The sequence below is a fragment of the Thamnophis sirtalis genome, unplaced genomic scaffold (assembly GCF_051295495.1).
Source record: "Thamnophis sirtalis isolate CommonGarterSnake01/CBP01778 unplaced genomic scaffold, rThaSir2_p1.2 scaffold_3, whole genome shotgun sequence".
Taxonomy (NCBI): domain Eukaryota; kingdom Metazoa; phylum Chordata; class Lepidosauria; order Squamata; family Natricidae; genus Thamnophis; species Thamnophis sirtalis.
The window spans coordinates 130,081,612-130,096,470 of record NW_028261383.1 but is presented as its reverse complement, the minus strand read 5'-3'; the positions used below and the strand labels follow the sequence as shown (position 1 = coordinate 130,096,470).

General features: G+C 40.9%; 1 protein-coding gene across 1 annotated transcript; it reads right to left on the bottom strand.

Annotated features, from left to right (window-relative positions):
* Positions 1–147: 147 nt before the first annotated feature.
* Positions 148–14,798, bottom strand: ARL16 (ARF like GTPase 16). The gene is made up of 5 exons (XM_014061384.2): positions 14,662–14,798; positions 13,792–13,850; positions 11,312–11,425; positions 2,419–2,534; positions 148–2,299 (listed from the first exon to the last, which is right to left on the bottom strand). Exons 1-5 carry the CDS (start codon positions 14,753–14,755, stop codon positions 2,134–2,136), a joined length of 549 nt encoding a protein of 182 aa, XP_013916859.1. The 5' UTR covers positions 14,756–14,798; the 3' UTR covers positions 148–2,133.
* Positions 14,799–14,859: the final 61 nt, after the last annotated feature.

The following is a 14,859-nucleotide window of genomic DNA, read 5'->3' as shown; positions in this document are numbered from 1 at the left end:
AAATTAAATATCTTCTAAAGAACAAATTACTAAAACAAAGTTACTACTAAATTTCGATAAAATGAAAGTAACGATGAAGCTTGTACAGATAATGCTGTAAGAGCTGCTTAATCATTGACATAGGAAGCATTTTTACTCTATGAAATATTTATTTCAAATAAATATTTAAGTGTCTAATTTGGAGCATTGTCATAAAAACACCAGTAAGAAAATATGGCAGCATAAAATAGGTTAGTTTATAGCATTCAGATGCATTGAGTTCATAATTGGCTGGCTTTTGGTATTAGGAATTCAGTGTAATTAATTAAAGCTCCCATTAAACTGGGTGTTTATGGAGAGTGAACACAGAGATACAGCATGATGAGATGGAAGAGTCAATTCTATGGGTCTACCCATTTTGTGAGACAGGAAGAGAATGTCATCTGTATTCACCTCTAGTAAAACCATCTTTGTTATTGTCCAGCAGTAGGTGCAACTGAACTGAATGCCAGCATTCATTCTGTAAATATTCTTTATTATACTTTTAACCCTAGTACATATTTGGTTTCTTATAAGCCATTCAAAAACTCTTGAGAGTCACTGAATTAGACTAAGTAAATAAATGCATTCAAATAACTGGTTAGTGGCTCTGATGGAGGCCACTGATACCAAAAGAGAATAAAATGGAAAGCTGAGAAGATAAAAGTTTAGGTGAAAAAAGAGGCAGAAGAGCTGAGGGTTAAGCAGAATACATCCAATATTGATAAGCTCTCATCTTGTTACATCTTAAACTTTACAATTTTTAATTGGTTGAGAGAACTAATTCGTTCAGAACTTCAGAATTGCTACGTTGCATACCCATTTTGTAATTCAACTATAATCTACTGACTTTTTTTGCTGATGTCCCATGACTCAGCTAATCTGGTTCACATGATGGTATGAGCTGACCAAAACCCTGAATTCCAAGAATGGGAGATTCTTGTGAGAAGAAATCAAAGTCAAGGAAACACTAGGAGAATCAACACATTTCTAATGCCTCTCCCAGAAAATCAATAGTGTACAGTACAGCAAACATTGTATATGATATTTAATATAGCAGGTCAATCAATGGTGGGTTTCAAATTTTTTTAGAACCTCTTCTTTTGGTGTGGCCTGCTTTGTGGGAGTGGCTTGCTAGCCATGTGACTGGGTGGGAATGGCTTGCCAGCCATGTGACCGGGTGGGAGTGGCTAACTTGTAAAATGTAGTGAAACTCACTTAACAACGCTCTTGCTTAGCAAACAAAATGTTGGCTCAGGAACTCTGACATTGAAGTGTGCAAGTCTTAAAGCTGTCAAGTTACAAGGCCCTTGCACCCCTAACCCTTTAGGAAAAAAAAAACCGGGATGTTCAAACTTAACAGCTTTAAGACTTGTGGACTTCAACTCCCAGAATTCCTCCTCTCACTTGATCATCTTGGTGATGTCCGGACGGGTGGGGGGAGGTAGCTGGAACCTGTTCTAAACGGCACTGTAGATTTGTGGAACCTCTTCTATAGAAGAGGTTAGAACTGGCAGGAACCCACCCCTGAGGTCAATGTTGCCCCTGCACACTGGTCTGGAACAGCAGATTGCACCATTGGCAAAAGCCATCTGCTAAACACCGTCAAGTTAATACTTTGTAGGTTTGAATTTTTGGTTAGATCACTGTGTAGAAAATAATTAAATACTGACAACTAAAACACAAGAGACTATGCACACAAACTCTTGAATAAGGTATTAAGACTTGAGCAATCTGAATTTCTAGTGTGTTATAGAACAGAATTTTGTTTGCTTTATACTTCCATCAAATCTGACTTCATACAAAGCACAGAAACATATGAGTGAAATTAAATTTCATGTTGTCTACAAAACCTTATACTTGCCATTATTTCAACTCTACAAATCTTCATCTAAAGAAAATGATACTGTATATCATTACTGGGCTTACCGTTAGAAGCTACAATATTCCCTTTCAATGCATCTGCATGCAGTAGCAGCAATCCAATTTGCCAGTTAAGAGGCGATCCACTGAATAATTTAAATGACATATTTCTACATCAAAGTTTGTGATAGCAATGTTGATCCGCGGCTTGCAGGAAACACTTCAGCTTCCTGACGTTTCCAGATTCCAGCTTCAATCGTGCAGGGTGGATTGAAACCATTTCATTACATCAGATAAGCCCCTGCCGTCTCGTGCACTGATCTCAACCACAGTGATAACCTGTTTGGCCTGAGCAATGATATCATGGATTCGGAATAATGACTTCATCTCCACCAGGGACATGTAGCATGGTAGGTCACTAGGATTCAGAATAGTGAGAAAAAAAAGTAGTTACACACCCATTTCTATTTGTCTGCTGAGCTGACAAAGCCACTAATGTTAAGTCTTCTGTGTGGAAATTCAGCTTAATTTTCTTACATTTTGTTGAAAATGAGGAGGACAGGAACTGATGTTAGCTGTTCAGCAGAAAGGAGGGACAGAAGCTGGACACAGGATGCAGAAATCTGGGTAGGGTTGGCAGCATCAATCATATACTGCAAGAGACAGCCATATACTTAAATAATATCCTAAAGCACTGTATAAGCTTATTTGCTTATTTCACTATTTGTGCTGCTTGCCATGGCAAAATTAGAAATACATAAAAATTTAGTACAATCTGAAATTTCCCCAAATGTTATAATTTATAGACAATGGGCTCTAAGATTATATTTTTACAACACTTTAATCCTTTTATTCGGGGTGGAGTTGGGGCAATTGAATGGAGCTGAGAGTTTACTGACTGGATGCCCTTCCTGACACCTATGTGGAATTCGCATAGGTATCAGGAAGGGCATCCGGCCATTAAACACATTAAACAAACACTCAGCTCCATTCAGTCACCAAACTCCACCCCAAATAAACAGCTTAAAGAGTGAATGCTAAATATAATATATGCATAGCTATGTATAAGAAATTGTTTACCCTATATACAACACATTAAATACAGGTTTGGGATTATATTTTCTTATAAAGGAATACCAGCCCCACCAGATTGTTGAAATGACAATAAAACCTACTTGACTTGACTTGACCAGATCTGGCAGAAGGGATATTCTCCAAGTCCCATTGATTAAAGAGCATCACTTGGCAGGACTCAAGAGATGTGTTATCTTGTAGCATTGCCTGTCCTTTGGCATACCTTTCCTCCCAATATGAGATCAGCCCCAAACCTAGCTAGTTTCTGATGAGTCCTTAAGACCGGGCTTTTCTTTCAGGTACAATAGAACCTCTGGTCATCTGATAATTCGTTCCATAACTTTGGTCGCAACCTAATTTGGTCATGACCCGAACCTAATTTTGGAAATTTGGCGCTTGCAAAAAAAATGGTGTGGAAGGGGAAATTGGCCATGAAAAAAGAAAAAATGTGAATTTTTGATCGGAACCTGATTAGATCATGGTCAGAAGCGTTCGTGACCAGAGGTTCTACTGTATGTGGCTGGGAAGTCCCGTGGTTGTGAACGTGAGTTGTGCAAATTTGTTATTGATTGGTTTAGCCTTTGCCATTTTTCATTTTTGCTTTCTCATGTTTTTATGTACTGTATTTTGTGTTGCACAAAAACAATCTGAAAGACCAGATTAGGAACTGATCGTCCTGGAGACAATTTTAATCTATGTGGTTGCTGAGAGTTGAGAGTCAACACTGACTTCATGGTGCATAATCAATTTTATTACGTTGAAGTTTGGGTTAGCTATCCAGAGTCACTTTATGTAAGACGGAGATCATATAAATCTAATACATAAATACTCTAGCCTAAGAAATAAGAGTATATGTTGAGATTATAAAACCAATTGACATGTCCCAGAACATCTAGAATCGGTTAAAAACCCTCTGAATAGAGTTGAAAAGTTAGAAACACGGTTGTTAAGAGAATCTGGCTTCCCCATTGCCTTTGTGTGTCAGAAGGTTACAAAAGGTCATCACACGACTCAAAGACACTGCAACCGTCATAAATATGAGTTACTTGCCAAGCATCTGAATTTTGATCATATGACCATGAGGATCCTGCAACAGTTGTAACTGCGAAAAACATCAAGTCCCTTTTTCATTGCTAATGTAACTTCAAATGGTCACGAAACTAATAGTTGTAAATTGAGGACTAATTATTAATATTATTTATTAATAAAATTTATAGACCACCCAATCCCGAAGGACTCCCGACTATCTGTATTTGTTTGGCATTTTTGCCCACATAGCAAAAAACTTCCAGCAGGTTAAAATCTCAATTGTAACAGAGTACCCATGGCACAATTATAAATTTAAAGTAAACAATACAACAAAATAAATAAATAAAATTACTGCTCAAGTTAACCACCACCAGCAAATAGAAACAATAAATTGCAACAAATATAAAACTTTGAATAGTGCTATCTTCAGTAGTTACCAAAAGCTTATAAAGTGGGAACTGATCGAATGTTAGGGGCAAGATGTTCTGGAGCAGGGATGTCAAACTCGATTTCATAGAGGGCTGCATCAGGGTTGTGTTTGACCTCTAGGGGCTGGGTGTGTGTGGCCGGGTTGGACATAGCCAGCTCGACATCACTCGTCGAGGCTGCTATTTTAGGCCATGATGGCCTCCTGCAACCCTCTACCAATGAAAATGAAGCTCGGGGAGGTCGCACGCAGCCTGCCTAGGCTCCGTTTTCGGCTGCGATGGGCTGGAGCCTTCGGCCAATGAAAACAACGCCCAGGGGACACGTACACTGCCTCCCTGGCTCTCTTTTCACTGGCAGAGAGCTGCAGGAGCCCATCACGGCCAAAAACAGAGACTGGGCTGCCTCCTAACCTTCTTTTTTGCTGGCAGAGAGCTGCAGAAGGCTGTTGCAGCTGAAAATGAAGCCTCGGCGGGCCATGTGCGGCCCTACCAACCTCCATTTGTGCTAGCAGACTCACCAGACTGTCCTTCACTGTTTCCAGTGAGGTCCCGTGGGCCAGATCTAAGCATCGCATGAGCAGGATCTGGCCCATGGGCCTTGAGGTTGACACCCTGTTCTAGAGCAACTTAATATGGTTGAGGTTGCATTTGGGAGTGTTGTGGGCCACATACAGCATGGGTTTGGCACCTCTGCTCTAGAGTGCCCTGTAGCTGCACATCAACAACATTTTTAATAGCAGTGTCCCCACCCCTAAAGAAAGAATAGAGACAAAGTGGTTGTCATCAAGTGCAAATCGGTCCAAGACTTATATATATATATGTCTCTTATTTATTTATCAGCACAAATACAACACACACACACACACACATATATATATACACACACATATATATATACACACATACATACATACATACATACATACATACATATATATATATATATATATATGTACATATACATCTGCCTAATATGTAATACAGCCCAGGTTCGAATCCCAGTAAGGGTATGGCTAGCTGATGAGAGCTAAATAGCTTGAAATAGATCTATACTAGTCTCCCTTTATTTATTTATCAGTACAAATACAATACAAATGTAACAAAAGGCAATAAATATTGGGTTTCTGTCTGGATGGTCTCTTATGACGAGCCGATGGACAGAGAATGGAAATAGTGAACTTCCTCCCATATTTGGGCATACCAGGGGTTGTGACTTTAAATCACAAGCCATTTCAAGCTATTTAGCTCTCATCAGCTAGCCATACCCTTACTGGGATTTGAACCTGTGCTGTATTACATATTAAGCAGTTGTGTTTAACCACTAAGCCACAAGGTTCTCCTCCTTTATCAGCTGAGCCATGGAAATAGGTATGTATTTAGTGTCACAATACATACATACATACATACATACATACATACATACATACATACATACATACATATACAATTTTTTTATTTTTCAACAAACATAGACAGACAAGACATGTAACATAAAAGTATCTTCCATTACATACAGTGTGTCGATCGGTCACACAGTTTTTGTGCATCCTTTCCATAGTCATCACTTACATTTTATATAGAATCACATATTTTCCGTCAAATGTATTTATATACATCACTATTATAATACTGTGTTTGTTTGACTATCACTATTATTTCTTCATCTTAAACAAGATATGCTGAGTATGTGTTCATTTCTATTATAATAATTCATTACATCATCTTCAATATATCCAATAATAACATATTTTAATGTCTTATTCTAAATCATTATATTATTAATATTGGTGACATTCTTCAATAATTTTCATTTCCATGTTTTTTTATCTAACCACTGATAAAATAGATCCCATATCCCATAAAATTGTTTATCTTTCTGTTCTCTAATTTCAAATGTCAACTTACTCACTTCAGCACATTCCATTATTTTATGAATAACTTCCTACTGCGTTGGTGTTTTCTCACTCTTCCAGTTTTTAGCAAATACAATTCTAGCTGCTGTTAACACATTTACAATCAAGTATTTCAATTCTGTATTGTATGTTTCCGGAATGATTCCCAACAAAAAGATCTCTGATTTATAGTCAATATGTTTTTGTATCATTTTTTCCAACCAAGTATGGATTTTAGTCCAATATCTTTTAGCTTCTATACAAGTCCACCACATATGGTAATATGAACCCGGTATCTGATGACATTTCCAACACTTTTCCGATATATACGGATATTTATTAGCTTTTAGCTTTAGCTTTAGCTTTTATTGAACTTGTATGCCGCCCTATTCCCCGAGGGGACTCAGGGAGGCTAACAAACTAAATAGGGGAAAGGGGAAATACAAAAAATGAAAAGACAGACAAATACAAACAGATTAAAAACTCATCAACAGCCGCAACAATTTGAGTGGGGCTAGGAACTCATCAGCCCTAGGCCTGCCAGAACAGCCAGGTTTTAACGGCTTTGCGGAAAGCCTGAAGGGTGGCGAGGGTCCGGATCTCCACAGGGAGATCGTTCCAGAGGGCCGGAGCAGCCACAGAGAAGGCCCTCCCCCGGGGGGGTCGACAAACGACACTGGCTAGTTGATGGAATCTGGAGGAGGCCTAATCTGTGGGATCTAATCGGTCGTGAGGAGGTAATTGGCAGAAGGCGGTCTCTCAAGTACCCAGGTCCGATACAATGTAGGGCTTTAAAAGTAATGACTAGCACCTTGAAGCGCATCTGGAGTCCAATAGGCAGCCAGTGCAGCTCGCGGAGGATAGGTGTGACGTGGGTGTACCGAGGTGCACCCACAATCGCTCGCGCGGCTGCATTCTGGACAAGCTGCAGTCTCCGAATGCTCTTCAAGGGCTGCCCCATGTAGAGCGCATTACAGTAGTCCAGTCTTGAGGTCACAAGGGCGTGAGTGACTGTTCTGAGTGCCTCCCAGTTCAGGTAGGGACGCAATTGGTGCACCAGGCAAACCTGGGCAAATGTCCCCCTGGTCACAGCTGACAAATGATGCTCTAAAGTCAGCTGTGGATCCAGGAGGATTCCCAAATTGCGAACCCTGTCTGAGGGGCGTATAATTGCACCCCCCAGCCTGAGAGTTGGAATACAAGGCCAATTATTGGGAGGGAAAAACAGCAGCCACTCGGTCTTGTCGGGATTGAGTGCAAGCTTGTTCACACCCATCCAGACCCTAACAGCCTCCAGGCACTGGCACATCACGTCAACCGCTTCACTGAGTTGGCACGGGGCGGACAGATACAACTGTGTATCGTCCGCATATTTATCCCGTGCCGCCGAATGATCTCACCCAGTGGCTTCATGTAGATGTTAAACAGGAGGGGGGACAGGACCGAACCCTGCGGAACCCCATATTTCAGGGGCCTAGGGGTCGACCTCTGCCCCCCAACCAACACTGACTGCGACCTGTCCGAGAGGTAGGAGAACCACCGAAGGACGGTGCCTCCCTCCCCACCTCCTGTAACCGCCGCAGAAGGATACCATGGTCGATGGTATCGAAGGCCGCTGAGAGGTCAAGGAACACTAGGACAGAGGCATAACCCCTGTCCCTGGCTCTCCAGAGATCATCGATCAGCGCGACCAAAGCAGTTTCCGTGCTGTAGCCACGCCTGAATCCAGACTGAAAGGGGTCTAGATAATCGGTTTCATCCAAGGACCGCCGGAGCTAAGAGGCCACCACTTTCTCAACAACCTTCCCAACAAAGGGGAGGTTGGAGACTGGACGGTAGTTACTTAGAATGGCTGGATCCATTTTTCAGGAGGGGTCTCACCACAGCCACCTTTAAGAGGGGCGGGAAGGTCCCCTCCCGAAGAGAGGCGGTGACTATCGTCTGGATCCAGCCCCGTGTCACCTCTCTGCTGTTAGCAACCAGCCAGGAGGGGCACGGGTCCAGCACGCAAGTGGAGGCGCTCACAGCTCCCATTGCCTTGTCCACTTCCTCAGGTGTGACAAGTTGAAAGTCAATCCATAAATTCCGCTCAAGACCCTCCCCCAGTACTTCGGCTGGCTCTGAGCAATTGGAGTCCAGGTCTGCCCGAAGCCGAGCAACTTTATCTGCGAGAAATTGGACAAATTCCTCAGCTCTACCTTGTAAAGGGTTGCCCGCATCTGAACAAGGCGGCTGGGCGCGACTCAGCGGAAGCAATCAGAGCAGCAAAGTATGTGTTTTTTGTTGTCTGAATTGCCAGGAGGTAGGCTCTGATGCAGGTTTTCAACAGTGCTCGGTCTGACTCGGACTTACTGGCCCTCCAGCGGCGCTCTAGGCGTCTCTTTTGGCGTTTCATCTCCCGGAGTTCCTCAGTAAACCAAGGAGCCTTCCTGGATCCGCTACCTCGGAGAGGCTGTAAAGGCGCAATCCGGTTGAGAGCCTCCGATGCCACTGAGTTCCAAGCAGCGAACAAGGCCTCAACCGGACTGTGGACGAAATTAAATTAGAAGAAGAACAAGTTAAAGAATCCATGATTGTTTGGGGGGGGGGAATTTTGGACATGGGATTGACTTAGAGAATTGGCAGAAATTGTGGTCTCAAAATTATAAAATGACAATGTCAACTGCACATAAAGAAAATTTGTATAAGATGTTTTACAGGTGGCATCTATTCCCGACAAGAATAGCAAGAATGTTCAAGAATAAATCAGGGAGAGCCTCTTGAGGAGACACACCACAGGCAGCTGACCTTAATTTTCTCCCTCACCCAATCTGTTCCCTCTCTTCCAGATACCCGAAGGAGCCAAGAGAGGGGGAGGCGGATGAAGTACACAAGGGACAACCAAAAGAGCCCCCTATCAATTTCATTAAAGTTCAAAGGGTAGAACCCATTCCGGGTAACATGGCTAGACAGATCACAACGAATCAAGATTCTGATGAATCAGAATAGCCTTCACGAAAATTTGTGTTAAACAGTCACAGGAGCAGCATACAGACAGCCCTCGACTTCCAACTGGTCATTTAACACAGTTCGAAGTTATGACAGTCTTTAAAAATTTTTTTACTTATGACCCATCTTCAAAATTATGACTGCCATTTCCCCCCCACGCAGTGGTCCTGTGATTGCATTTTGGGTGCTTGGCAATCAGCTCATCTTTATGTCCAGCTTCACCATTCCCTGGTCATGTGACCTTGATTTACAATGTTCTTGCCATTTTCTGGCAAAAAAAAACAACCATCCCTGAATATGCTTAATGACCATTTAGTTCGTATAACAAACATGTGTTTCAGTTAACAACAGTGACTTTCCAATAGCCATAAAAATAGTCATAAAATCAAGTTGGGTCATGAGGCGCCTCAACCTATAAAGCAATAACTTACAACTAAAATTCCGGGTTCCACTAAGGTCCTATGTCGAGGACTACCTGTACAGATGTTTCTCCCTTCTGTTCCCTAAATGTCTGTGCCAGTGCAAGAGGTCAGAGGTTTTATGGTAGCTATAAATCTTACAACAGTACAGGAATGTGAAAGCCCAGGAGAAATAAACAAGGAGCCAGGATTCCATGCAGACAAATCCAAGTTCCAGGAATCAGAGCTAAGTATATTCTTGTACCGATCCAAAGTTCAAGCAAGGAATCAAAACATGGTAAGAAAGTCAGGCTGAAGAATGAGAAGTTGCTTATCAACAGAAATCCGATCCCCAAGCCCTTCTTTTATAACATGATTCAGGCTCGTCTGTTTTCAAAGTCAAATCTCTTTTGAGGTCCCTTATGAAGCATTCACCCCTCTGAGGTGAGAGTCCCTGATCATAAGGTGCCATTTAAGATTAATGTTATACTCCTATTGCCTGGCCCAGGCATCTGGATCTTTAGCCCAGAGAGCAGATTTCTAAGAGAGCAGTATCACTGCCCTCGCACAATCAGGTTTTGGAAATATACAGTATACTAGATCAGCATGTTCATCAAATTGTGGACAAGAAAAGTTTTACAAGGACTGCATCGCAGCTGACAAACCTATGCACTGACACCTGTACAGTACCAGTAAACCAGCTAAATAAGCTCCCAAAGCTACAGCCTCCAAGAAGATCTGGACACCCTCTAGCCCAGTGAGTAGCTGTTCTACTCCCTCCTTTTTTCTGTCAAGTCTCTGCCATTGATCTGCTCACTCATCTTCACTACATACCATCCTCCCAATTTACAACACTGCACTTTTTTCCCAACTCCAATATTACAGGATAAGGATGACCACAATCGCCCAGAAACTTCAACTCTACCAAAAATAATTCTAAGTAATAGTATTCTTCCAACCTTACTCTCTCTTTCAAAAAAACATTCATTGTTTAGCACCATCTCTCATTCCTTTCTGTCCATATAAGCAGAAAAACTGGTACGCCACAGATACAAGTTAAAAGGCCTCTGTTCTGCGTCCTTGACCCCCCCCCTTTTAGCAACCCTCTGAACTTTTAATTGCTGACCAGCTCCAGAATAATCATACAATCCTAACACTTAGACAAGCATTTCCCTGACTCCATAAAAGAACAGGAATCCTTCTAGGATATAGAGAAACACCATATGTAGATATGAAATACACATATCTGAGGAACATCTTCCTTTATGGATTTCACACAGGATCAAAACCCAAATCAGGAGCAACTGCACAGGAAGGACACATGTTAAAACCAGCATGTTCACAACCCCCCTTGCTCACATCAAGGACTAGCCCCTCTATAAAACCAAGCCTCTGGGCCCCATTTCCTATGTAGTCTACCCCCAAAAGCACAATCTCTTTGTTCTTGGGAATAAAATTGGCTCTCTTTTCTCAAACTAGGTCTGGATTTCATTTGTTCTTATGCCAACCCAGCTTGTAGGACCTCACATTATTATTCGAACACCATAAAACTGGTAATAATCTTGCAGGTTTATTATAAAAATACCATTGAATTATACATAATACATTAATGAATGCTCACCAGGAGAGCACAGCAGTCACTATAGTAACTGGACCAGATAGGACCCATGCATCCTCCTAGCTCTCGAATTGTGATCTTCTTTCCTATTGGGAGATCAGTAAGATTTGTGCCTACCTGCAAAAACATAATCATACAAACATATACACAGATGTGCAAATGAATTAATGTGTAACATACCATAAACTACTATAGGTTTTATTCCCAAGAATATGTGCACAGAATTGTAGATACTGTCTACTCTGTTAATTAGTTTCCCTATCCTGGTATAGTAATCTAACTTTCCCAATTCTAATGAGAAAGAGCAAAAGCTGAATATTTTTCCATAAAAATTCTGGTACGCAATATCATAAAGTTGTTTTCGGGTTCCTCAGAAACCTAAGCTCTATTTTCAATGCAAGGTCTGATATAATTCAGTAGTGCCAGAAGGCCTTCTGCTTTCATTGATGGTATGTTTTTCAGGATTTAAATATCCAAAAATATCCATGTCATATACATACTATTGAGCTATGACTAGCATGACTAACATTTCCACAGGTAATGTGCTTTTTCCAAGACTGGAAAAAAGCAGCAGCTGAAAAATCACAAGTTGGAGAGACAATGATAATAATTCAACAACTCATTTATTTTTCCCCCACATCTTTAAACTGCCCATTTCCCCAAGAGATGGATCCTATTGGGTAAATACATAATAACAAGCCACAGGTGGGCGCATTTCATATCAACACACATTATAAAATATAATGGAAGGAAAAATCATTAACAAATAGAAAGTATAACAAAGTTTGTCCTACAAGAATTAATCCTGAGGGCCACCTACTGGCTTTAATTACATGAGGCTTTAAAAACCTTCTTTGAATGAAGAGTCTGAAAACAAGTATGAACTTGAAGATTAGTCATTACATTGCAATAGTGACAATCAACTATAAAATTACAGTCAGAGCAGCAAAAAGTTATTTTTTAGAAGTACCTGTAATCTTGTAGTATTATGATGCACAATGTGAACTGAGCTTCATTTACATGCTACTAGAATAGTATATCATAAAATAGTATAGCGTGTATTGTCTAGTGAACACACTAAGCCAACATTCACTATCTTTATCAGAAAATTTGTAAAGATTTAAAGAAGTATCAAAGTAATTGATGTTACTTCTTTTAGCAGTGACAACTTCCAACAAATGTTTTCTGTTTTTTCTTTACAGAACTACAATTAATAATATGATTGTGCTTCAGATGATGCCACAGTATTTCAATTTAGTTAATGTCACAGCTTTAACTTTTGGATATTCCAAAAGTCAGTTTCCTCTACTTCAGTTATTTTGATGTAGATTTATATGTATTTTACTATTGTTTTGTTGCATGATCCACATTCATTTAAGCATCAACTCATGGACATTTACCCTTCCATTTTCCTGATAAATTTGCTGATACAGCCCAAAATTTGGTTTTTTCAATTATTGCAAGGTGAAAGCAGTCCTATTCTTTATGCACTCTTCTGTTAGAATGCAGTATGAAACCAACAAAAATATTTCAAGCTCATAATTCACTTCTACAAACCTGTGTTATGGAGGGAAGTTTCCAAAAGAGGCAACCAACTTTTTACTAAATTGAGAAGAGTCCCTCAAACTCATACCTGGATCATCATCAAATTAATTGAAACATCTAATTCAACTTGAGTTGCTTATCCTAGGCTTCATATATTTTCCCCAGCAGAGATATTAAATACTGACTCAATGTTCTATAAAGATGTGACACTGTGCAGTTTTCAGTATTGATTGTTTAGTACAAATGTAAAGGTATTAGAGGCTAGAAATCATGAGATCTAGTCTTGCCTTAGACATGAAGCCAACTTGGTGCCTTTGGGCAGTCATTCTCTTAGACTTAGAAGGCGGCAAGGCTAAACTACTTCTGAAAATCTTGCCAAAACACCAGGGATTGGTTTAGGCAATTGCCAGGAGAAAAGGCTGACCTGAAGGCATAGAAAAAGAGCTTTCTCTACTGTTTACTGAAAAATACAAACAAATCTAAGCATATATCATATGGTATCCTACACTGCATCTACTATTAATCCACTAGCCTAGCAAAATATATTCAATACCTAAACAGAACACCATGGCATTCCTTCAGCAGCTTGTGCAGTCTGACTAACAATACTCTGCCAGCTTTTCAGCCATCAGACAGGCTGTGAGGAAAAGAGTCTAATGCAGAAGGCATATACCTCACTCTTGCCCTATAATACTGAGAAAAGGGGAGGGGGAACAGAAAAGTCTTTTTAAGCGTATGTATATAAGAATGTATGGATGAACATGAGTCTCCTAATCGTGTTTTCCACATATTGTACCTACCAGCTCCAACTATTTACGTGGGCTCAATTCTATAAACCAATCGCCCCTCATTTATTCAAGCAACAATGCTCAAAATAATTCCTTTCACTGCATTTGTTTTCACCAAAACTAGTGAACCAAAGATAATAAAAGCCATACCGTTGGCAAAGTAGCTGGTGGGTCTCCAAGGTCCTTGGCACCATCTTTGGAGCTCAGCTGTATAAAAAAGCCATTAAGGAAGATGGTAGGAAAGAATAACATTCAATACAATAATAAGATATAGGTCGGGTTAAAATTTTCCAGAATAACATTTCTCAAACTTTCTCTAACAATACTCTCAGATGTCTTCCATTGCCTATGTGCTTATCTGGGAATTATGGAAATATTTCTCAAAGATCATTATCTGGAAAACAGCAGGATATGGGAAAAGATGCTCAAGAAGGAGATCCCATTTACACCCTTGTCCAATACAGCCAGGACTAAATATTCTATGTCAAAAAAACCTATGTTCCAAACATCAAGCAGACATGTTTTTAAAAATTCCATCTCTCTCTCTGACACTTAACCCCACATGCCACCATTAGCCCCAAGCCTCTTAGAAGAGAGGCCAAACCCCTATAATTCCCCCCCCCCGTGCATTTAACAATTTAATACTGTACGTTGCACTTTAAAAAGTAATGGCAGCGGACAGAAAGCCATATTCCAAGTCTTCCTTTGCATTTAAACTTCATTAAAATTAAATATAACCCAATACGGATTTTTTTTTGCACTGTCATACATTTAGTGGCTGCCCTCTTCAATCCCATTTAAAACCACAATTTAGCAATCACAGTTTAGTCATCACTTTCTGCAATCTCTAGAGGCCACCCTCAGTCTATGCATCTCTGCCCTGCAAAGAGAAGCAAGGCGCACCCATCGCCTTCCTTGGGCAAAAGCCTCTCCTCGTTCCTTTTCTTTTTTCCCCTCTACCTCGTCCGCCTTTGACCCACGAGCCCCGCTTCCCCCTTCCCCGTCGGGACCCGAGGATATTCTGCAGCCGCTTCACCAGCAGCGTCTTGCCCACCCCGGTAGCCCCGAGAAGCAGGCAGCAGGGAGGAATACCACCGCTTCCCGCCATTCCCATAGCAACCAAAGGCCCCGATTGTCCCGTCGCCAACGTTCTTCGGCGCGTTCATTGGTTCGGAACGACAGTCTGCTTCAACCAATCGCGAAGGCTTGCCGCCGGAA